At 36.7% G+C, this 26514-nt stretch overlaps 2 protein-coding genes across 10 annotated transcripts in view; one reads left to right on the plus strand and one right to left on the minus strand.

Annotated features, from left to right (window-relative positions):
• Positions 1-26514, plus strand: part of LOC109266906 (BEN domain-containing protein 5) — a 1451617-nt gene that overhangs the window by 210591 nt on the left and 1214512 nt on the right. The gene's annotated exons all lie outside the window — the stretch shown is intronic.
• LOC109266908 (60S ribosomal protein L21-like) lies at positions 16669-17216 on the minus strand. Its single transcript, XM_053895607.1, has one exon. It carries the CDS (start codon positions 17188-17190, stop codon positions 16708-16710), a length of 483 nt encoding a protein of 160 aa, XP_053751582.1. The 5' UTR covers positions 17191-17216; the 3' UTR covers positions 16669-16707.

Genomic DNA, 26514 nt, shown 5'->3' on the forward strand with positions numbered 1-26514 from the left:
GACTGGTGTGTACCTTATCTTCCCCTCTCCAAGTGCCAGGATTCACTGTGCTACTTGTACACTGCCAGGCTTGTGGTGGTGCTTCGATGGGATCTGGTATATTAGCTGGGGTGGATCTACAAGGTGCACAGTGGTGGGAGGGGCAGGCTTAGCTAGCTTTGTGGTTGGTGGTCCCCTGTGGGAGGGGCTCTGCAACACCGGGAGGGACACAGACCTGTCGGAGGAATGGATCCACAGAAGCACAGCCTTGGGTGTTTGCGCTGTTCAAGCAAGTTTGGTGACGGGAACTGGTTCCCTTTGGATTTTGGCTGGGGGATGGGAGAGGGAGTTGGTGCTTGCCAGCGCCTTTGTTCACCGCTGAGCTGAACACTGTCTTCCAGGGCTCAACGACTCTCCCTCCTGGCGTCCTCTTGCCCTCCCTGCTCTCCAAGAGCAGGGTTGTTGACTTTTAACATTCCAGATGTTAAGTCCCACTGGCTGTCTGAACTCATGCAGCCTGGCCCCTCCGCTTTTGCAAGGGTCTCTGCCTTGCTGGGTGGGCTGCCCCTCTACTGCCCCAGCCCCCTCTCGCCAGTTCATGTGGTACACACCACCTCTCCGCCTTTCCTACCCTCTTCCGTGGGCCTCTTACCTTGCTTGGCTCCAGAAAGTCCGTTCTGCTAGGCTTCTGGCGGTTTTCTGGGTTATTTAGGCAGATGTGGGTGGAATCTAAGCGATCAGCAGGACGAGGTGAGCTCAGTGTCCTCCTACGCTGCCATCTTCCCAGGTCCTTATACTGAATCTTGGGATGAGTGGGAATTATTCATGTGAGGAGCAGTGAGGAAGAGTAATTCAGACAGAGGGAAAAACATCTATTAAAAAAGAAAAAGCCCAGAGATGACATGTAGTGCACTTGGAGAATAGTAGCTCAATATGAAGCCAGAAGGTGAGGGAGGGCCCTCATCATATAAGGTCTTTTCAATAGAATTAAAGATTTTGGATTATTTCAGATTTTAATCTTAAAATCACTGAGGGGTTCTATATAGGATGAGTATATATTCTATTTACATTTCCTTCCTTCCTCCCTTTTTCTATCTTTCCTTCCTTTCCCTTGCCTCCTTTCCTCCCTTCCTTCCTCCCTTTGTTTCTCCCTTTCTTCCTTTCCTCTTCTGATTTAATGTTTTATTCTCATTCCACTATTATGTGACTGGGAATATACAAAATTAATTCTGTCTTGCACTTTAAAAGGATAATCCTGAAAACCCCCAACTCTCACCAGGATTTCCTCTCTTCTTTTTTGTATGTTAATATGCACTATGGAAGAGATTACTTCCATGCCTATACAATTATATCACCCAAAGAAACATTAGAAACAACCAGTTACTGAATCTATGCAGTGTTAGTTTTTGAGAAACTAAGAGTTAAAAATACCTGTTTTTTTTAGACAACTATAAATCAATTTAATAATCTAATGAAAGAATTTTTAGTATTCCCTGTGCTTGCATTTAAGTATATCTTTTCTATACCAGATCACCAATTGTTTAAGGAGGTAAGTCTGGCTACTGCTGGAAAACACATTGGAGTAGTTATTAGAATAAGAGTTGGGAAAACTAGTTTAGAATGTTATTGCAGGTGATGAAAGATAGGCTGGGGACAATATAGAGATGTTATTTTTCTGGACTTGGTTCTTCAAGATCTGAGGGAAATATTGCTGACTCTTCCTAGACAGAAGTGATCATTTCTTCCTCAAAGCTTCCAACAGCTTCCTGATCACAGTACTCTATGAGTACTGTACCATACTCTAGGACTCTGTATTGTCATTGGTTTTTATATCTGTTTCTCTCACTTTACTCTACCCTCTGTCAGAGAATGGACCTTGTCTTACTCTTCTTTGTGATGTACAATATATGTTCAATATATGTATTTTGCCCAAAGCCAGTTGGCCATTAAGGATCAGAATGGTGATTTGATCCAAATCTCACCAACTCCAGAACTCTTACCCTTTTCATTACAATGTAGTATCCTTAAATCTTGTGGGTTTTTAAAATAATCCTCATATTTGGAAAGATTATTTATTGTAGTGATTATAGGATTGAAGGCTTTATATAAGACAGTGATACAGTAAACATCTATAATATGATGAATTAGTTACTTCCTTCAAGAAGCATATACTTGGGTGGGAAATGTAGACAAATGTTAATTATAATTGAGGCAAAATAATAGTTAACATTTAGTTATAGCTTTATCTATTATAAAATAAATTTTTTGGTGGGGAATTCTATAATTCTTTCAGAAATTTCAAAATAAAAAGAATAAGCTATGACCCCCAAACCCATACTTAGATAATGTTTTGGTGTACATCCTTGTAGATATCTCCATTTGCATATTTATGTATAACTATATTAGATTGTATTATATGTGAATAAGTAGCATTTTGACAATTTGATTTGATGACTTGATAATGAACATTGGTAAAATTTAAATTAGTGAACTTATATTACAGGCACATAGAAATATTGCTTGCCTGTTTTATTTGATCTTTATAGCAATCTTAGTAGGTAGCTAACATTGTTGCCTTTATTTTACAGTTGAGGGCCCTGAGCCCTAGGATGGTTAAGTGACTTGCTCAATGTCACTGAACTAGTTAAGTGGACGATTATAGATTAAAAATCAGGACTATCTGATTGAAGAGTCTGAGGTCTTAAACATTGTGTTGTATTGCCCTTTCCTTTTGTTTTGAAGCTGGTTTTTTTCCACACTCAATAATATAATATAGATGTATACATGATTATAATTATAATTATAGTTTTTTAATGTCTACTTTAAGAGAGGGAGAGAGAGTACAAGTGGGGGAGGGGCAGAGAGAAGGAGGGAGAGAGATTCTGTCCCAAGCTTTTAGGGTGGAGCCCAATGTGGGGATCAGTTCCACAAACCATGAGATCATGACCTGAGCCAAAATCAAGAATCAGATGCTTAACCAACTGAACCTCCTAGGGGCCCCTACATGTCTATAATTGTTGATAAATCTTATTTTTAATGGCTGTGTTGTATTATACTCTTGTGTCTCATAAATTGTTTCTTATTCAAGGACATTTATGCTATTTGTTACTCATGACCATTATATGCTTTTTTTGTGTATTTAGCTCCATGCATTTGTCTCCTTGTATGTTTCTAGACACAGGGTTGCAGAGTCAAAAAATATGCTTATTTTTATATTTAGTTATATATTGCCACTGACTCTCTTGAATGATGGTACTGGTTTATACTCCTACCAGTGGTTTATGAGAATGTCTATTTCTTCCCACCTTTCCCCACATTAGGCTCTGAGTGTCACCTTCCTTTACTTGTAATCAGATAACTAGGCAGCTCGCATAGGCTCTGATTGCAGAATTCCTGCAGGCATGATAGATAATCAAATCAAAGTAGAAGAAAAGATATTCTTTTCCAGTAAGAACTACAGAAAGTTAGAACTGAGATCATTTAGTTGCATAATCTTCATTTTTAAATGTGAAAAAATTTGGGGTCCACAAAGGAGAACAGAATTGACCAACGTCAGAGAGCTAATTAGGAGCCAGAACAGGACTTGAATACAGTTCCTTTGCCTATTAGATTAGGGATCATTTCACTGAGTTTTTTTTCAGATGCTATGACTTCTTAGACCTCTCACTGTCATGACATAGCTTTGCATAGATATATTGCCTCATGTTCATGATTTAACTTCTATAATAGATTACTTAAGATTACTTGCAAAACAAATAGTTTTGCAAGAGGGGCACATGGGTGGCTTAGTCAGTTAAGCATCTGATTCTTGATTTTAGCTCAGGTCATGATCTCACAGTTTGTGAGTCTGTGTTGGGCTCTGCGCTGATAGTGTGGAGCCTTCCTGGGATTCTCTCTCTCTCTCTCTCTCTCTCTCTCTCTCTCTCTCTCTCTCTCTCTCTTTCTCTCTCTCTCTTTTTGCCCCTTCCCTTCTCTCTCTTGCTCAAGAATAAGTAAGTAAGTAAGTAAATAAATAAATGTTTTGCAAGAAAGTGGTATCTATATTGATTGTTACAATGAGTAAGAAAAAAGTACTACAGCTTTCTACTTTTAAAAAGAAAGTTTTTATTGAAAATAGTTTTAGGGGTGCCTGGTGGCTCAGTTGGTTAATCGTCCAACTCTTGATTTCAGCTCATGTCGTGATCTCATGGTTTGTGAGTTTGAGCCCTGTGTCAGGCTCCATGCTGACAGCTCAGAGCCTGCTTAGGATTCTCTCTCTCTACCCCTCCTGTGTGCGTGCACACACACACACACACACACACACACACTCTCTCTCTCTCTCTCTCTCTCTCTCTCAAAATAAATAAACGTTAAAAAATAAAATAGTTTTAGATTTCTTTACATTGATAAACTTTGTTTTGTTTTTTAATTAAAAAAAAACCATTTATTTGAGAGAGGGAGCACACACAAGCAGGGGAAGGTCAGAAAGAGAGGGAGAGGGAATTACAAGGAGGCTCCATGCAGGGTGGATCCTGTCATGGGTCTTGAACCCATGAACCATGAGATCATGACCTGAACCAAAACCAAGAGGTGGATGGGTAACCAATTGAACCACCCTGGTGCCCCAATAAATTGTGTTTTAAAGTAAAAGTCAGAAACATAAAATTAACCATTTTAAATTGTACAATCAGTGACGTTTATTACTTTTAGAGTGCTGTGAAACTATCACTTCTATCTAGTTCCAAAATATTTTTATCTCCCCTAAAGGAATTCTCCTGCTCATTAAGTAATTACTTTTCATTTTTTGTAAACTTCCACACTCCCTCCCCATCCCTGCAGCCTCTGGCAAACACTGATCTACTATCTGTCACTATAGATTTACCTATTCTGAGTATTTCACATAAATGAAGAACATACGTGAACTTCTGTGTTTGGCTTCTTTACCCCGAATGATTGTTTAAAGATTTATCCGTGTTTTAGCATGTATCAGTATCTTACTGTTTTTCAGGGCTTTAAACATATTCCATCACATGGATATACCACATTTTCAATCCATTCATCTGTTGATGGACATTTGAATTATTTCCACCTAAAATAGTTTTAAATTTACAGAGAAATTGCAAAGATAGGGACATATGTTTTTATATCCGTTCCCAGTTTCTCCATAGTTAATATCTTACATTAGTATACTACATTTGTTATAATTAATCAACCAACATTGATACATTATTATTCACTATAGTCCATACATTATTCATATTCTCTTAGTTTTTACTATTTTTTTCTGTCTCAGAATCCTGTTGAGGATAACAAGTTATTTTTGTCATCATGTTCCATTATGCAAATCAAGACCAAGAGAATTTGTCAGTCTTTCCTTATTTTTGATGACCTTGACAATTTTGAGGAATAGTCGCTAGGCATTTTTTAGAATATGCCTCAATTTGAATTTGTCTGATGTTTTTCTTGTAATTAGATGGGGGTTATTGGTTTTGGGGAAGAAGATACAGAGAGGTAAAGAGCTATTCTCTTCACATATGAAGAGTGCATACTATTAAATATGATGTTAATGAGCTAATGTTTGTCTAGATTCTTCTCTATAAAGTAACTTGTTTCCCCTAAAAATTTTATGCTGTACTCTTTGGAAGGTCACTATGGGCAACCCACACATAAAGAATGGAGAGTTATGCTCTACCTGCTTTAGGGTGGAGTAAGTACAAATTATTTGGAATTCTGCATAGGAGATTTGTCTCTTCTCCCTATTTGTTTATTCATTTATTTATCTCTATGTGAACCTATAAGTATTTAGTTTACATTTTGGGTTATAATCCAATACTACTTTATTTGGTTATTCAAATTGTTCCTGCTTTGGCTGTTGGGACCTCTTTTAATTGGTTCCTGTGTCCCTTCTACTTACCCTCATTTGTTTTTTGAGCACTTCCTTATTTTCTGGCACTAGGAGATACTCCATGCTCATTTTGTATATTTCCTGTCCCAACACTTGAATCAGCCATTACTCCAAGAAATCCTGGTTCCTTTTATACGACAATGGTATTACAAAGCAGGATCTGCATGCTGGGTATGCTTTTTCTTACTGGGGTCACATTGCTTCTAGGCCCCATCAGTGGACAGAGCTTAGAAATAAATGTACATATACTAACACATGTATACCTATATTTCTTTATTTGTACATCTGTATCTATATTACGATGAACATTAGTTCATGCTGATGTCTTAAATTCTTATTTAGTATCACTGGTTTATTTTAGTCTTCTCTCCATGCTTGTGTCCTCCTCCAACAGAGGGAAACCTGGCTCCTACCATCTGCCATCCATTTACTCATTTGTTTAATATAAGTATACTTGTACAGAAGTTTCAAAATTGTTAACCTGTATCCCCGTGGGAAACAATTTTACCAAGAAGAGTACAGTGTCTGTGTGCATTTTCTTTTTTCTTCAGACTTATAGTCTGTTCTCTTTTCCAGCATTGCTTAGGTCAGCACCAGCCTCATCAGCAATGTTATGTCATGCATTCTTAATATAGTCATATTATTTTTTCATTCTGTATTCTATCCTGGGTTCCCCTATCTTCTGAGTTTTTAAAAATTTGTATACATTCAGGTAAACTCTTTGTAGTATAAAATTCTGTGGGTTTTGATAGCTTTTTAATGGACTTAATTTTTTAGATTAGTTTTTTAGATTCATAAAAAAGTTTAGCAGAAGGCAATGAGATTTCTGCTATACTTTCTGCGTGCACATATACACAACTTCTCCCTCTGTCTTAGTCCATTCTGGTTGCTATTATAATAATACCATAGTCTGAATGTTTTATAAACAACAGAAATGCATTTTCCACAGGTCTGGAGGCTAGAAAGTCCAAGATCAAAGCACCAGGGGATATAGTGTCTAAGGAGGAACAACTTGCTGGTTCATAGATGCCATCTTTTTGCTGTAGCCTCACAAGGCAGAAGGGACGAGAGAACTCAGTAGGGTCTCTTTTATAAGAACACTAATTCTGTTCATGAGGACAGAGCCAGTTACTTCGCCAAAACTCTGTCTCCAAATACTGTCACATTGGGAATTAAGTTTCATCATAGGAATTTAGGGGATTGGGGGACACAAACATACATTCTATACCACTTACTATCAGAATTCTACACCAGAATGGTATATTTGTTATAATCAAACCTATGTTGCTACATATTTATCACCAAACATCCATAGTTTTTGTTAGTGTTCACTCTCGGTGTTGTATGTTCTCTGGCTGTGGACAAATATATAATGACATGTATCCATCATTATAGTATTACAGAAAGTAGTTTCACTGTCCTAAAAATCCTCTGTTTTGTGTCTATTCATCCCTCCCTCCTCAGCTCCTGAGAACCATTGATCTTTTTATTGTCTTCATAGTTTTGTCTTTTCCAGAATGTTACATTGTTGGAATCATATAGAATTTAGACTTTGCAGATTGGCTTTTTTCCATTTATTAGTATGCATTTAAGGTTCCTCTGTGTCTTTTCATGACTTAATAGCTCGTTTAATTTTAGTGCTGAATAACATTCCATTGTCTGGATGTACTACAGTTTATTAACCCATTCATGTACTGATGGATGTCTTGGTTGCTTTCAAGTTTGGGCCGTTATGAATAAAGCTGCTATATAAACATTCATGGTCATATTTTTGTGTGGATGTTAAGTTTTTAACTCCTTTGGGTAAATACCAAGGAGTGTAATTGCTGGATCATTTGGTAAGAGGAGTGGGTAAGAGGAGTGGGTAAGAAACTGCCAAATTGTCTTTTGAAGTGGCTGTATGCCCTTGCATTCCCACCAGCAGTGAATGGGAGTTCCCCTTCTTCCAATCTTCAGCAGTGTTTGGTGTTGTTAGTGTTCTGGATTTAGGTTATTCTAGTAGGTATGTAGTAATATCTCATTGTTTTACTTTGCAGATCCCTAATAACATATGATTTTTAGTATCATTTCATATGTTTATGTGGGACCTGTATACCTTTGGTGAGGTGTTTGTTCAGGTCTTTGGCCCAGTTTTTAATAAGGTTGTTCATTTCATTATTGTTGAGTTTCAAGAGTTGTTTGTATATTTTAGGTAACAGTCCTTTATCACATGTCTTTTGCAAATATTTTTTCCCAATCTGTTGCTGGTCTTTTCATTCTCTTCACATTGTCTTTTGCAGAGAAGTTTCTTTTCCCCCCAGAAGTTTTTAATTTTAATGAGTTCCAGTTCATCAGTTCTTTCTTTCAGAGATTGTGCCATGGATTGATCTTAAAAGTCATTACCATACCCGGGGTGCCTGGGTGGCTCAGTTGATTAAGCGGCCGACTTCAGCTCAGGTCATGGTCTCACATTTAGTGAGTTCGAGCCCCGCATCGGGCTCTGTGCTGACAGCTCAGAACCAGGAGTCTGCTTCTGATTGTGTGTCTCCCTCTCTCTCTGCCCTTCCCTGCTCACTCTCTGTCTCTGTCTCTCAAAAATAAATAAATATTAAAAAAAAAAAGGTCATCACCATACCTAATGTCACTTAGGTTTTCTCCAATTATATCTTCTAGGAATTTTATAGTTTTGTGTTTTATATTTATGTATATAACCCATTTTTTGTTAATTTCGGTGAAGAGTGTAATGTCTTTGTCTAGAATGATTTTTTTGCCTGTGGATGTCTAGTTGTTCCTATACCCATTTGTTGAAAAGACTGCTGGAAAACACTGTTTTTTTTTTCCCTTTGCTCCTTTGTCAAAGATTAGTTGCCCATAGGTCTATTTTCAGACTCCTTGATCTGTTGCATTGATCTGTTTGTCTACTCTTGTCAGTAACACAATGTGTTGATTACTGTAGCTTTATAGTAAATTTTGAAGTCAAGTAATCTAAGTCTTCCAACTTTGTCCTTTTCTTTCAATTGTGTTGGCTATTCTGTGTCTTCTGCATCTCCATATAAACTTTAGAATAAGTTTGTTGGCAAACAGAAAGTAGCTTGCTGGGATTTTGACTAGGATTGCATTGAATCTATAGATTAATTTGAGAGGAACTATCATCTGGACAGTATTGTCTTCTCATCCATGAATATGAATATCTTTCCATTTATTTATTTATTTGATTTCTTCCATTAAATAATTGTACACATTAAGGTTCATTATTTGACTTTAATTTTCCAGGTGGTTTGACAATCTTTTACCTTTAAAAATTGTTTTTTTCCATATAATATTTTGATACCTAGGTTAAGTCTCTGGAATGACTTACTTCAGTTTGTCAACTCGAGTTATCCTAGCATCACATATAAAGCATTGGGTTGCTAGTTTTAGAAAGAAGACAGCTTCATGAGGTTGCTATGACACATAGCTTGTAATAAATACACTTGAACCCCTAGATTTGCATCAAAAGAGACAGCTTGTCCAGTTACCTGAAGTGACATTTACTAAAACTGTGACAGATTTTAAGACAAGAATCAAAGACTGTCTCCTACTAAAAGCAGTAAAGTGATCTTCAAAGTAAGGTATGTTAAAGAACATTCTAATGACCTAATGATGCATGGTTTCCCACCATGATGTGACCTTGGCTAGGCCACTTTCCCCTTTAGGGCCTTAGTTAATTTGTTAAAAGTGTATATAGCATTTCTGTTGTTCTAGTTCTGATATGTTATGATTCTATTTTGCAGACTCCTTTTTTTATTGTACTTTTTATTTTTCCTTTCTATATGGGGAGAAATGACAGCTTAGGTATGTATACAACCTGTTGAAAGTAATGACAATTCTTTTGACTTAATATATAGCATTTTGGGAAGAGTACACATAGCTCTAACACTTAATTCCAAGCTATGTGATGCAGGGTAAATTAAAAAAAAGTGTTTCACTTTTCTCATTAATAAAAGGTGGGTGATAATAGAACCAGCATCATTTGTTCTGTTGTAAAGATTGAATGCATGTGTGCATGTGTGTATATTTATGTGATATAAATATATCACATAATAAGTGTTATATAACAGTGAGCTATTCCTAATTCTATTATTATGTGAAGTATGTTGGACCAAATGGTGTGGGAAATGAAGAAGCACAGCTGCAAACAGTGCTGGCTCCTCCAAGATGAGGCTTTTGTGGCCCTGTAACTACCAGTCTTCATGTGGTTTTGGTGTATCAGAAGAACTGGTCTCTTCCACACAGGAAATCCCAGTCATGTTAGCTGTGAAGTCTTTGAACCCAGAGGTGCCACCTAATTCAAATAGCCTGTGACACTTACAGAAACAGGAGTAGATCATCTGACTTAAATTTCAGATTGTAAGGCTGTGCTACCTCTAGGGTACAGGCTGACCTGGGAGAAGTGATAGGATTGTTATGAGAAGGTTTCTGGTACTTTTTTGAGGCCTTTAAATCTCTGATTTAGAAGTACTTAGAAGAGCAGGAGGCAGGCAGCATGACCTGAATAGGCTGGGGACAACAAAGAATGAGGCAAGAGGTGAGGAAGGGATAAATGGATTTCTCTAGTGTATGCCCTTGAATGACACTTTGTGATGACAGGATTCCAGACATCTGGATTTTATGCCTACAGGCTAGGACTGATTGACAGGGATAGCCACGTTCTTTCAGTAGTTCTGGTTCATTTATCATGTATTAATAAGCATTGGCTGAGAGCCTGTAATGTGCCAGCATGTGCTAGGTTTTTCTGATGTTGTGGAAAAGAATCAGACATGATTCTTATGAGAGCTCACAGACAAGTAAATGGATGATTAAAACACATGATAGAGGTAGGGACATAGTTCTAAGAGTTACAGCAGGAAACTAATTGGGGTGGGTTATTAACATTGAGAAAGGCTATCTAAAAGAGCTGACATTTCAGCTGAATATTTATGGAGATGTATAAAGTTTCCAGCTAACTCGAATACTTGAAGAATTCTAGGCAGATAGAGTAACATTGCAGAGATACAGGGCCAGAAGAAATTCTGCAACAAGGATTTTCACCTATGAAGAAGGATGGAAGAGTAGGGTGGAGGGTTTATTTCAAAATATATTTAAACTTAATCTTACTTTGACTTGTTTTTCTGCCAAGAATTTAAAAAATACACTTAATAAGTCTTGTGCTTAATATATTGTGGCTATCTTTTTATAGCAATATTTATAAATCTCTTATTTTTAATCCTTTAATAAGTCTTATTGCAAATTAAAATGTTGCCATGCTTGCTTCACATAGTTTTTTGGGAATTCTCCATTTGTTATTAGTAATTTTACATCTCTTTCTTCCTTCCCAGAAGTAATAGTTTTCCTGAATTTTATCTTTGACATATTCATAACTCCTTTAACCTATTCTTACACGTTTGTAGTTATAAACAATTTATATCATTTTGTATATATCATTCTCCAGCTTGCATTTGCTCTTCAAATTAGGTATATAAGTTTTGTTCCTGTTAAAACATGTAATTTTAGCTAATTTAACTATTGTATAGTATTCAATTGTGACTATTCTCTAATTTTTTTAATCTCCCAGTAGTGGATAATTTCTTTTCTAAAAAAATTTTTTTAATGTTGTTTTTTTTTTTTTTTTTGAAAGAGAGAGAGACAGAGCATGAGCAGGGGAGGGGCAGAGAGAGAGAGGGAGGCACAGAATCTGATGCGGGCTCCAGACTCTGAGCTGTCAGCGCAGAGCCGGACGTGGGGCTGGAAACCCCAAACCTCGAGATCATGACCTGAGCTGAATTTGGACATTCAACCAACTGAGCCACCCAGGTGTCCCTCTTTTTTTTTTTTTTTTTAAGCGTGTTTATTTATTTCTTTATTTTGCGAGACAGAGCACAAGTGGTGGAGGGGCAGAGAGAGAAGAAGAATCCCAAGCAGGATCTGGGCTGTCAGGCAGAGCCCAATGTGGGGCTCAAACTAATGAACTGTGAGATCATGACCTGAGCCCAAATCAAGAGTCAGCCACTTAACTGACTGAGCCACCCAGGTGCCCCAGATATATTTTTTTAAAATAATTCTACATGTGCCAAAATTTCCCATATGTCTAGAGATGCAATTGCTGAGTTAAACGATAGCAACATCTTCTGTTTACTGCTAAAGCACTCACTTAGGTCATTGTAATATACTTGCTATCAGTTGTTTATGAGAGTTCTCATTTCTCTGCTATTTTTGTACTTAGTGTTGTCAGGTTTTTTATATTTTTGCCAATCTGATGCATGTTATATGGTATATCATTGTGGTTTTCATTTTCAATTACATGTCTCCTTATGAACTCTCATATATTTATTGGTATTTCAGATTTCTTCTGTGAATTACCTTCTCATTTACACATTGCATTTAAAATTGTATTGTTAGACTTATTTTACTAATTCAAGGATTTCTTCAGATAGTCTTGATATTCTTCTATTTTACATTCGATATTTGTTTATGGCAAATACCTTTGAGCAAAAATTCAAAATGCTAATATAACCAGATTTATCTAGCCTTTTTTTGGATTTATGCTTTTCATGTCTTGTCAAATGAGTACTTTCCTAAATCAAGATTATGTTAATTTTGAAAATAAGTAAAGTTTTCTTTGTGTGTTTTGTGCTTGAATTCACATGGAATTGATTTTTACATGTAGTATGAGATAAGGATCTAATTTTCCCCAATATGCATAGTTAATTTTTCCAGCACTACTGAGTAAATAGTTCATCATTTCCCCTATTTTGTAATGCCATGTCTGTTACACATAAAGTTTCATATATGCCTGTCCATTTTGCATCTACTTTTTTTCTATTGTTTTATTTGACTGTCCCTGTGCAGTAATGCCTTAGTGTATGAATTACTGTATTCCTAAAATAATTCATAATAGCTATTATGTTGAGTCTTCCTACCTTATTCTTGAAAAAAATGCTTTGGGTAAAATTATCCTGTTTTTCATCTATATTTTAATATTAATTTTGGGGTAAACTTTTTAAATTCTGGGGGAAAAACCTTTGCTGTAGTTCTGACTGTAATAGCATTGACATTATAGATTATTTTGCATGTTGAGTTTTTCATTTTATAAATATAAGCATATCTTGTATGTGTTCTCCATTTCTTCAGGTCTTTTTATTTTTTATTTTATTTTTAAAATATAATTTATTGTAAAATTGGCTAACATACAGTGTGTACAGTGTGCTCTTGGTTTTGGGGGTAGATTCCTGTGGTTCATCTCTTAAATACAACATCCAGTGTTCATCCTAACAAGGGCCCTCCTCAAAGCCCATTACCCATTCTCCCCACTTCCTTAATGCCCCTATCAACCCTCAGTTTGCTGTCTGTATTTAAGAGTCTCTTATGGTTTGCCTCTCTTTCTGTTTGAAACTATTTTTCCCCTTCCCTTCCCACATGATCTTCTGTTAAGTTTCTCAAGTTCCACATATGAGTGAAAACATATGATATGTTCAGATCTTTTTAAAAAATGCTCTTTTTAATTTTATTCTAGAGGTTTCTCAATCTTTTGTTAGTATAATTTTAAAAAGTATTTTATAGTTTTTATTGCTATTCTGGATGAATACTTTTTTGGTGTATTTTTAACTTATTTTTACTAATGTATGGAAATGATAAATGAATTTTATATGTTGATGTTTTTTCATCTAGTAAACATGCCAAACAGCCTTACTAATTCTGATAATTATAGAATCTTACATATTTTCTATGTAAATAAAAATGCTATGTATTTGCAAATAAGGATAGCTTTGCCTCTTCTTTTCTAATTCTTGTGCTTTTTTTTCTTGTTTTACTGCATTGTCCATGATCTCAAGTGTCATGTTTAATAGAAGTGATATAAAAGTAATCCTTTATTTTTATGGGAATGAGTATTCTAAATCCTAAACTTATGTGTTTCAAAGATTATCCACTTGTGAGCTGCCTTCCTCACTGTTAGCTTTTTTCTTTTGTTTTTATTTGTTAGTATTTGTTTTTGTTTTTGTTTTTGTCTATAAAGTTAAATTTAGAGGGAAATAGTTTTGTTTAATTCCTTTTCTCCTGTGCTCACCCCGTCCTTTTTGCTTGCCTCTTTCTGATTTCACAGGATATCCAATTAAAACCAAAAATTATGATGGCATTTTGAGGCTTCTGTCTAGCACTGATACTGGAGTATCAAAGATCTGATCACCAAGGTAGAAGAAAACTGGTACTGTACAGGAGACTGCTTTTATCTTCTATTGAGACCTGAGGCAGTAGGTAGCAATAGTTCCTTAGCTTTCTTTCACATGTCACTGAACTCCATCCTACAGTCTGACTTAGACTGAAAGACTTAGTTTAGTCCATCACCCATGGTGAAACAATTTAATTGCTTTCACCACCATAAGAACAGTTAAAAGATGAACTGAGGTATATTAAAAATCATAAGGGTTGATTTGAGCAAAACTTCATTCTAACTGGGCAGTGCCAAACCAGAAGTAGTTAGAAGCACTCCATGGACAGGAGATAGGAGGAAGATTTTTATGGAGAACATGCGGAAACAAAGCAAGAAAATTATCTGATTGGCTATAGTCTAAGTGGGAAAGCCTAGTTGGCTGTTTGTGTTTGGTTTGTCCTCAAGTTTAGATTTATTAACCTTGATGCATTACAGTCATAGATTTTTACTTGCTTAAATAGGCTACTAAAGCATTAGAGCCACTGCAGTCTAACAGACCTCTTCCTTTAATTAATAGAACAAAACTGTCATCTTGCCCTACGTCTTAATCTGGAGCCCAGTAGGTTCATAGCTTCTACCTATATTCATTCTTGACTTCTTTCATTTCTGGTCCATGGAAATGTTCTTATTTTTTTAAACTTGGGTATATCTTTGTGGTTGTATATCTATAATTGCTATATATTTGGAGCAGAAAGAGTATATAAAATATGAAGATACTGAGTTACCCTGATCAGAAGTCAAAATATCTTTTTCCCCAAAATATCTTTTTTTAAACAATATAATATCCAGTATATTAATATCCCTCCAAATTTAATTTATTTGAAATTCAGATAATTTTAAAGAAGTGGAATAAGTGAAAAACACTGACGAACTAGTGTAAAGTGTTTGGAATAAAGTAAACTTTTTGGCAAGACTGGCTGGCTGGAGTTTGGGGAATATTGGACATATTGTGGTAGATGAGGCTAGAAATAAAGATAATGACAGCTTTGAGTATTTTGCTGAGTGAGCTATTGAGCACAGAATTAAAGAGGAGAGTGGTGTGGTTAGGTTTACATTTTAGAAAGATTACTCTGGCAGCAATATGGATGCTAGGTTAGTGGCATAGACCCAAGTAACAGGTAAAACAATTAGGTAAGAAATGAAGTCTTGACTAAAAGCAGTGCTATAAGGATGGAGAGTGATGTGGCTTTTCTTTTCTTCTGATCACATTTGACAAAATCAAGCTGTTTTCTGAGATTCTTCGTTAAACTTCACAGAGTAGTGGATTCTGGGAGGATTTTCCTATGCTGAGTGAGAGATAGAGCTAATTATGTACTCAAGAACAGCTATGTTTAGAAAAATAAAGATTATTTAAGAAAGAGTGAAAAAGGGAAATTAGAAATTTCTTTTGTAATAATTGATTTATGTTAGTTTAGCATTTTCTAGGATGAATGCCAGTATTTAAATAAGATTGGGGCATGAAAAGAAGCCCAAGCCTGTGTGAGTAGCATCTGAAATAAGACTGGGTTAGAAATCAGAGAACCAGAATTTGACTCCAACTTGATTTAATACAGTAATAGGCTGAAGTAAGTCATTTCCCATTTGGACACTATCCAATTTTCCTTTTATATAGAATGAACTCTAAGTTTTCTTATAAAATTTTTAATGTTTATTTATTTTTGAGAGAGAGACAGAGACAGAGACAGAGTGTGAGCAGAGTAGGGGCAGAGAGAGAGAGACACAGCATCGGAGTCAGGCTCCAGGCTCTGAGCTGTCAGCCCAGAGCCCAATGTGGGGCTCGAACTCACGAACTGTGAGATCATGACCTGAGCTGAAGTTGGACGCTCAACCAACTGAGCCACCCAGGTGCTCCTAAGGTTTTTTCTAATACTCATCAGATCAAAAGTCTCTATTTGTGTAGTCAAGGGGAAATAATTCTAAAATGTTGGTTCGCTCCTGTTATCTTTGCCTATTGATAAATCTTTTAAATGAGATTAATATTTAAATCTATAGACTTTGAGTAAAGCAGATTATACTCTATCGTGTGAGTAGACTTTATTCAACCAGTTGAAGGTTTTAAGAACAAAAGGACTGACTCCTCTGAAGAAGAAGGAACTTTGCCTATAGTCTTACTTTGAAGTTAAGTTGTAAGATTACCTGTTTACTAAGTTTTCAAGCCCGATGATCTACCCTGTAGATTTTGGATTTGCCAACCTCCACAGTCTTGTGAGCCAGTTCATTAAAATCTCTCTCTCTCTCTCTCTCTCTTTCTTTCTTTCTTTCTTTCTTTCTTTTTTTTTTTTTTTTTCATATTTTAACGTTTATTTTTGAGACTCTAGAGAGAGCACAAGCAGGGGAGGGCAGAGAGAGAGGGAGACACAGAATCCAAAGCAGGATCCAGGCTCTGAGCTGTCAGCACAGAGCCTGACACGGGGCTCAAACTCATGGACTGCAAGATCATGACCTGACCCAAAGTTGGATGCTTAACTGAGTCATCCACATGCCTCAAAACCCACAAAATTTGAGTAAAGCCATCCCCCAGTGAATTCGGATATAAAGTTTGCTTTAAATACTTCTTTGGGGAAGACAATACCACGCTGCTACTCAATTAAAAGAAACATTTTTACAGTCTTGACGTCTTTTATTTTTTTTACATTTATCACGCCATGAATTCATAGGGAATGGGTTCCAACAGCTCAGGCTCCTTTCCATTGGTTCTCACAAAGTGTGCTTCTCTGGGTGGGGCAGGCTGGCGCTTCAGTTGAACCCAAGTACCTTTCTCCTTGGCTTCCTTCTTTTTCTGATAATTTTCCTTCACACGCTTCAGGAAGCTGTCTCGGCTCTTTGAGTGCTTAATGTGCTTGATACGTACATTAATTCTCTTAGCAAGAATCTTGCCCTTAACTTGTTTGTTTACAACAATGCCAACAGCATGCTGGGTAACATTGTAGACTCTTCCAGTTTTGCCATGGTAACATTTGTGGGGCATTCCTTTTTGAACAGTGCCCATTCCCTTGATGTCCACAATATCACCTTTCTTGTAGATTCTTATGTATGTTGCCAAAGGAACAACTCCATGTTTTCTAAAAGCCCTAGAGAACATATAGCGAGTACCTCTCCTCTTTCCCTTTGTGTTGGTCATTTTGGCGAATTACTGGAAGAAAGCGGTTCTGGCCGAAAGGAAGCTCTCTCTCTCTTTCTGTCTGTCTGTCTCTTTCTCTGTCTCACATACACACAGACCCTATTGATTCTGTTTCCCTGGAGAACCCTGACTAAACTATTATAGCTGGATTTTGAACCTTTCTAGATCAAAAATAAATGTTTTGTCATATTGGATACTTTGTGGAAATTATTTGCATCATCTGATTATGAAACATATGCCCTTATTTTAGGAACTATGGGAGATTTATCAATGAATAAGGTAGTATCTCTGTCCTCAGTGAGCTCACAATATAGTTGGGAAGACAAGGTTTAATATTGTGAAAAATTAAGTAATTACAGCTAAACTAAGGACAAAGAATATGAAAAAAATGATGAGGTCTATGGCTAGTTGACAAATATTAGTTTAGAGATTAAATGCTGTTAAGTACAGTTGATCATTGTGGGCTAGGAAAAGCTTAGGAAAGTAAGAAAGCCAACATTAATCAATTTTAACATGTACTTTCAGAGGATTCTGATACTTGGCTCTTGTGGGTTTAGGCATTGTTATCTAAACTATTTTTTTAGTCAGAATTTCTCAGAGGTAATAATTGTCCCATAGTTATACAACTTTAATAAGTAGAGTCTGAAAAATGTATCCCTATTTCCACTAGCCTATGCTGCAGAGATAATGTCATGGAGGTGGGACTCTAGTACCATCTTGAGATTTAGGTAGTCTGTTTGCAGTAGGACTCAATTCTGGTTTCCTTTTCTTTAGAAGAGTTTGTGTAAAAGGAATGAGGAAAAAGTCCTTGACAAAAAGGTGGGAAGATAGCACATTAATTTATTCTTGAGTTATCAAATCCTTGAATAAACCTATAAAAGTATGCTGTAAAGTGAGTTTGACTAACTTATAGACATTGGATTTGGCCTCCAGCTCTGTCCATAGCTGACCTGCTCTCCACATTTTAAGTAGCATAATGGAGCACAGTATTTTCTTACTCTAAAAATATTTCTTCATTATTTATAGTGTGGGGGATTGTTCTTGATTCAATTTGTGGGAGTCTGCTGAACTTGATTATAACTTACAGATAATTTTTGTCTTATATATTCTTTGTTTTATCATCAATATGTTAAACACAAATTTTATGATCTCAGTTAAAGGCAATTAATATTGGAGCTGGAAAACTCCTTGGAAATACATCAGTTTGTCAGAACTGGCTTGGTTAAGGATAAAGCCCAAAGTATCTGATAAGAATTGATTTTCCTTTCTCTATAAGATATTTAAAGGCTTCATCAGCTATTGGTTCACCCAGACAGGTTGCAATTCATTCACTTGATTTTCAAAATATTCATAGTTAGCATATCACCAAAAATATGATTCCTCTACTTACCTTCCTAAGCAGTGTCAAGGTGCTAGTTGGGACTGAACTGAATACAAAAATTACAAATAAAAGAGCCCAAACAGTGGGATATAAAATACTATTAATGAAAGCCTTCTTGATAAAACAGGGATAAGGATACTTAGTTGGTCAATTAGGATAGATCTTGGCATAAGACCTTGAGAAACCAGAACTTTTATCCAAAGTGTGATCAGGGTACTGAGTCAGTAGGAGATCAGGACATTTGAAGAGTAGTTGAGGGAGTTGGAGGTGTTGAGTTTCAAGAAGAGACAATTTCACTTGAATATGATGATTATCATTAAGTATTTACAGTTCTTTCATGGAGAAAAGGAGTGAAATTTTTCTGCATGAATTCAGAAAGCCTAACTCAAATTAATGTATAGAGGCAAATTTCAGTCTAGGGTAAGTAATTTTGTGAATAAAAGTTGTTTAATAGACACAGCTTTCCAGGAATGCATTTATCTATAAGTGTTGATGGCATGCATACAGAGATACTGAGGATACATTGGTCAATAAATACTGTGTGCCTGATAAAATTGAAGAATTCATTAATTGAATGAACAAGTCAAGAATTTACTGTGTGACACTGGATGACTATGTCTGAGTTGCTGTAGCAAGTATTACTGTACTGGTTGGAAGTTAAAGAGTTAACACTCTTTCTTCCTGAAATTCTATCAATATGATTACTTTTTTCGGCTTACTCTCCATCCTTTCTTGAGACTCTTTCATTTACTTCTTTTTAATTTTGTGATGTCTCATGTCTCTTTATAGTCATCCATAATCTGTAATTATCTTAAAAATTATAACATGCCATTATTTTTCCTGAAGAAAATGTATTTGATAAACTTTTACTGGCAATGTGGTGTAGCAGAAAAAAACATGGGCTTTGTAGTTAACTAAATTTGAGTTAAATCATCAGCTCCACCATGTAGAAGTTGTATAATCTTGACAAATTCCTTCATACCTTGGTGTTTCAGTTTTCTTATTTGAAAAAATCATTTACTCAAAAAGTGTTGTTGAACATATATTATGCATCAGCTGGTATGTTAGTTATTGGGATATACCCATGAACAAAATAATGGTCTTGCCTTCATAAAACTTACGTTCTTTTAGAAGAGAAAGATAATAAATACTAGACAAAAAATAAGTCATTTAGCACATTAGAAGGTTATAGAAGCTATGGGGGAGAAAAGTAGGGCAGAGTAGTAAGAGTGGATGGTAATGGGATGGGGTGAAAGGCAGATTGAATGCTAAATAGGATGGCTGGGGAGCCCTTATAAGGTGAGATATGAGCAAAGGCTTAATGTAGATAGAGTTAGCTCTAAAGAATTTGGGAGAAGCAAAGCGAAGCATTAGAGTCTCAGAGGTGGGACTGTGCTTAAATAGTTCTAGGGTCAGTAAGCAGGCCTGTGTGACTGAAGCAAAGGAGTAAGGGAGAGTTTACAGTAGGAAATGAGTTCAGAGAGGTAGAAGTGAAGGTGTGGCAGATCATATGGTCTTTGCATATGTCATATGTAAGGATGTTGGCTTTTACCTTGAAGAAAATGGAGAACTAATGGAAGTTTTGAATGAAGGAGTCACCTGAGTGATCTTATATTTTGGAGTGTTTACTGGGGAAGGGCCTAAAGAGAGACAAGTGTAGAAGCAGAGATACTTATTAGGAGGCTGTTGCAGTAATCCATATTAGAGGTAATGGTGGCTTAAATTAGGTTGGTGGCAATGAAATTTGTGAGAAATGGTCTGGATATATTGAAATGGAAAAAAACCCTACTTTAAAAGGTTATTCTAAGAATTAAAGACTGAATGTGTAGTAAACACAAAGTGCCTGGTACCGTGCATAGTATATTATTATCAGTATGTTAGCTATTGTTATTAATAAGGCATGAAATACCATGTAGAATCTGATTTAGTCCTTCAACATAATTGACTTTATCCTTTTTTGGGGGGGTGGGTAGGAGGAGTACAATTAACATACAATATTATATTGGGTTCAGGTGTGCAAAATAGTGATTTTACATTTGTTCACATTGAGAAATGATCATAGTAAATCTAGTTACCATCAGTCATCATACAAAGCTAATACCATATTATTGACTGTATTCCACATGCCATAAATTACATCTCTCTAGCTTATTTATTTTATAACTGGAAGTTTGTACTTCTTGATCCTCTTCACCAATTTAATCCTCCCTCAAAGCAGTCAATAATCTGTTTACTCTGTTAATGAGTCTGGGTTTTGTTTTGGTTTGGTTTGTTTATTTTTAGATTCCATGTATAAGTGAAATCATGAGGTATTTGTATTTCTTTTAGCATAATGCCACCAAGGTCCATCCAGGTTGTTGTGAATAGCAACATTTCATTCAATTTTGTTACTGGTTATGCGTCTGTTCAAATTTTCTATTGCTTCCAATTTGTTGGTATATAATTGCTCATAATATTCTCTTATTATTGTTTGTATTTCTGCAGTGTTGGTTGTGAGGTCTCCTCTTTCATTCATGATTTTATTCATTTGGGTCCTTTTTCTTTTGATCAATCTGGCTATCAATTTTGTTTATTTTCAGTTTTGTTGATAATCTGGTTTATCAATTTTGTTAATTCAAGGAAGCATCTCCTGGTTTCATTGATGTGTTCTACTGTGTTTTTTTTTTTTTTTAATATCCGTGATTTCTGGTCTAATGTTTATTATGTCCCTTCTTCTGCTGATTTTGGGCTTTCTTTGTTGTTCTTTTTCCAGCTTTTTAAGGTGTAGGGTTAGGTTTTGTATCTGAAACCTTTCTTCCTTCTTTAGGAAGGCCTGGACTGCTATATACTTCCCTCTTATGACCGACTTTGCTGCATCCCAGAGGTTTTGGGTTGTCGTGTTTTCATTTTCATTGGTTTCCATGTACTTTTTAATTTCCTCTTCAACTTCTTGGTTAACGCATTCATGCTTTAGTAGGATGTTCTTTAATCTCCAAGTATCATGGTCTTTCCAAATTTTGTCTTATGGTTGATTTTGAGTTTCCTAGTGTTGTGGTCTGAAAATATTCAAGGTATGATATTGATCTTTTTGTACTTGTTGAGGGGTGATTTGTGACCCAGTATGTGATCTATTATGGAGAACATTCCATGTGCACTCAAGAAGAATGTGTATTCTTCTGCTTTAGCAAATGTTATGAATATATCTGGTAATTCCATCCGATACAGTGTGTCATTCAAAGCCATTGTTTTCTTGTTGATTTTCTGCTTACAACATCTGTCCAATGTTGTAAGTGAGATGTTGAATTCTCCTACTATTAGGGTATTATTGTCAATGACTTGCTTTATGTTGGTGCTTAATTGATGTATATATTTGGGTGCTTCACTTCAGGGCATAAATATTTACAATTCTTAGATCTAATTGGTGGTCAGACTCCTTAATTATGATATAATGCCCTTCATCTCTTGTTACAGTCTTTATTTTAAAATCTAGTTTGTCTGAGATAAGTATGGCTAATCCGGCTTTCTTTTGATGACCATTAGCATGATAGATGGTTCTTGATCCCCTTACTTTCAATCTGAACGTGTCTTTAGGTCTAAAGTGTGTCTCTTGTCAACAGCATATATGTGGGTCTTATTTTCTTATCCATTCTGTTACCTCATGTCTTTTGATTGGAGTGTTTAGTCCATTGACATTTAGAATGAGCACTGAAAGGTATGAATTTAGTGCCATTGTGTTACCTGTAGAGTTGGTGTTTCTGGTGATGTTCTCTGGTCCATTCTAGTCTTTGTTGCTTTTGGTCTTTTTGTGTTATTTTGTCTTTTCTCCATTCAGAGTCCCCATTAAAATTTCTTGCTGGGCTGGCTTAGTGGTCACAAGCTCCTTTCGTTTTTGTTTGGGAAACTCTTTATCTCTCCTTCCATTTAGAAAGGTAGTCTTGCTGGATAAAGAATTATTGGTTGCATATTTTTTGTGATTCAGCACGTTGATTATATCCTGCCACTCCTTTCTTGTCTGCCAATTTTCTGTGGATAGGTCTGCTGCAAACCTGATCTGTTTTCTCTTATAGGTTAAGGACTTTTTTCTCTTTCTGCTTTCATAATTCTTTCCTTGTCAGTGTATTTGTGAATTTGACTATGATATGCCTTGGTGATGGTTGATTCTTATTGAATCTAATGGGAGTTCTCTGTGCTTCTTGGATTTTGAGGTCTATGTTCTTCACCAGATTAGGAAAGGTTTCCACTATAATTTGCTTCCATAAAGCTTTTGTCCCTTTTTTCCTTCTTCATCTTTTAGGACTCCTATGATTCTGATGTTATTCCTTTGTAATGAGTCACTGAGTTTTTTATGTCTTGTATGTGCTTGGAGGGCATAGTTGGGTGGGGCTTGGTGTAATGACTTCACTCTCCACTAGGTGGCACTGCTTAACTTACTGGGGTGAATCAGTATGCTGGCATGCACCTGCATGGGAGCGGTGGAAATTACTTCACCCAGCTCCCTAGTCTCTTGCTCAGATATTTTGTGCACTCACTGTTTGGTGATAAAGTACCCACCCTTTGTCTCAGGCTTCTATCCATGTTCACCGCCTCTACCCTGTCCACGTTCAAGCCATCTGTCTGCCAGACAGCACCTCCCTCCAGAGTTTTATCTCAGATGGGGTTGTGTTTCAAAACTCCACACTTCAGAGACACCCTTCCCCTATCCCCTGATGCTTGGACATGTGCTGACTCTATGGGGGAGGGTCTAGCTGAGCAATGGCCGGGTGCTGGCTTGCCCCAGAGAACATTTGCGTGATCGCACAGTGGCAGAGGTTCAGAGATGATGGCAAATCTTAACACATACCCTGTGCCAGGTTTCACCTCACTCTTGTGTCTTTGTCCCACTACCAGCAAACATGGCTGCTCTCTGGGGTCCGCTGGAAGCTTTACCTGTGGGGAGGCCATATGGCCTCTACCAAATGCACTCTAAGCAGCAGAACTGCTTCTCCCTGTGAGACACACAGACTCCTCAGGCCCTGCTACCTGCTCCTGGGGATTCAACCTACTTCCTCACTAGAGTACCGGCAGGCACTGTGCTCTGGAACTTCAGACTCTGTGCTCCACTTTTTATAGAATCCTGATCATACTGAAACCCTCTCCTTTATTCCTGTCAATGTTTTTAGGGAACAGATTTATTGTTCAATTCCCTGCAGGTGTTTTTACTCTTTTTCTCTAGCCATTTTTGGGAGCGTGCTTTTCTTCCATGATCCTGATGTGCCATACTCTCCCCCTTTCTCTTTCTCTGTCCTCTCTCCCCATAAACAGCTCCCTACACTCTGTGACTTTTCTCTCCCCCAGTTCACCTCTCTGCATCACATACCTGGCAAGTCCTGTGGCTCAAGTTATGCAGATCATTGTGTTAATTTTCAGATCAATTTCCTAGGTGCTCAAAGTGGTTTGGTGCTGATCTAGCTGCATTTTGGGGACGAGAAATGGTCAGGGTCTCCATGATGCTGCGCCATCTTAACTGGTGTGATATGATATCTTATTGAGGTTTTGAGTTGATTTTCCGTGATGATTACTGATGATAAACATCTTCTCATGAGTCTGTTGACCATCTGTATGTTTTTACTGGAAAATTGTCTATTTAGATACCTGACCATTTTTTTTTTCTTTTCGAATTTTTATTGAAATTATAGTTAGTTAACATACATTCTAATATTGTTTTTGGGAGTAGAATTCAGTGATCCATCACTTACACATAACACCCAGTGTTCATCCCAGCCAGAGTGCTTAAAAATACCCATCATCTATCTAGCCCATCCCTCACCCACCTTACTCCTTCAAACCTTAGTTTGTTATCTATCTTTAAGAGTCTCTTATGGTTGGAGCTAGAGCGTATTATACTAAGTGATATAAGTCAGTCAGAGACAGATAAATACCGTATGATTTCACTCATGTGAAATTTAAGAAATAAAACAGATGAACATATGAGAGGGGGGAAAAGAGAGGGACCCCTGACTAGTTTTTAATCAGATTTTTTGTTTTCGGGTTGATAAGTTCTTTATATATTTTGGAAATTATCCTCTTGGGGCACCTGGGTGGCTTGCTCAGTAGGTTAAGTGTCGAAGTCTTCACTTTGGCTCAGATGATGATGTCAGGGTTTGTGAGTTTGAGCCTCGAGTTGAACTCTGTGCTGACAGTGTGGATCCTGCTTGGGATTCTCTGTCTCCATCTCTTTCTGGCCCTTACCCAGTTGTGCTCTCTCTCTTTATGTCTCTGTCAAAAATAAGTAAACATTAAAAAAATATTCTGTGATTATTATCCCCTGAGCAGATATATGATCTGCAAATATCTTCTTTCATTCAGTAGGCTTACTTTTCATTTTGTTGATAGTTTCTTTAACTGTCCATAATTTTTGCAGTTTCATGTAGTTCTACTTGTTTATTTTTGCTTTTGTTTCCCTTGCGTTTGGAGTCAGATTAAAAAAAATTTTAGTAAGATCATTGTCAAGGAACTTACTACTGGGGGTTTTACGGTTTTGGGTCTTAAAGTCATTATTCCATTTTGAGTTAATTTTTGAATATGGTATAAAATAGTGTTCTGGTTTTACTCTTTTCCATATGGTTGTACAATTTTTTCTAGCACTATTGAAGGGACTGTTCTTCCCCCATTGTATATTCCTGCCTCCTTAGTCATAAAACTAATTGAACATATATGTGTGGGTTTATTTCTGGGTTTTCAATTATATTCCATTGATTTATGTTACCTGTTTTTATGTAAATATCATAGTATTTTGGTTACTAGCACTTTGTAGTATAGTTTGAAATCAGGGAGCATGATACCTCTAGGTTTGCTCTTTGTAAATTGTTTTAGCTGTTCTGTGGTCTTTTGTGTTTCTGTATAAATTTCAGAAGTATTTTCTACCTTTGTGAAGTTGTTATTGGAATTTTGATAGGGATTGCATTGAATCTGTAGATGCTTTGGGTAGAATCAATATTTAATAATATTAATTTATCCAGTCCATGAACATCTTTATATTTATTTGTATCTTTATTTATATCCTTATATTTATTTGTGTCTTCTTCAGATTCTTTCAACAATATCTTAAAATTTCAGTGGTCTTTCACCTCCTTGGCTAAATTTATTCCTAGGTATCTTATTCTTTTTTGATGCAATTATAAATGGGTTTTAAAAAATTGTCTCTTGCTGATAATTAATTATTAATATATAAAAATAGTATAATTTGGTGTAGGAGGAGCTAAGAGAGTGTTGCAGTAGGAGGACCCCTAGGCTTGCCTCATTCCTCAAACACAGCTAGATAACTCTCAAATCATTCTGAATATCCAAGAAATCAACATGAGGACTTGATAGAAATGCACATCTCTAGGGAGAAAAGAGGCCACATCAAGGAATGTAGGAAGTGTGGAGACATGGATTTAGGGAGAAATAGATCGTGGGTGCTGTGGAGGGGAGGGAGCCCTGCTCCTAGAGTAAGATGAGAGAGGGTGGAATGCACAAGGATACAGCAAGGACAACCCTTCCCCAAAGCCAGTGGCTGGGAAAGTTAGATGGGCTGATTGTCGTGAATTTTTGCAATCAGTGGGGCTGAAAGACTGGAGTTTTAGAGGTCTGTGGGATTGGCTGGGATAGAGATCTCGGTGTGTTTCTCTATCCCTATAGGGAAGGCAGACAAGCAACCCTGGGAAAGATGGCACAATCAGAGGATTGCCTAAGGTGCACAGGGGGAGATTGTTGCCTCTTCTTGGAGCCCATCCATGAGAGGTGGCATTGCCTCTCCAGGGACAAAACAGCAGGCAGGTGCTATTTCACTCCCCTGACCCTCAGCATAGGCAGAGACACATTTGCTGAGGATGGCTAATCCAGACACTGACTGTGTACCTTCCTTTATTCCAAATCCCACACCCCTGCACTCTGTCATGACTGCCGTTCTTGGTCAAACCTGTATGAATCCCAGTGTGAGGAGA

Source organism: Panthera pardus, unplaced genomic scaffold, assembly GCF_024362965.1.
Source record: "Panthera pardus isolate Hobbes unplaced genomic scaffold, ASM2436296v1 HiC_scaffold_11, whole genome shotgun sequence".
Classification (NCBI taxonomy): Eukaryota; Metazoa; Chordata; class Mammalia; order Carnivora; family Felidae; genus Panthera; species Panthera pardus.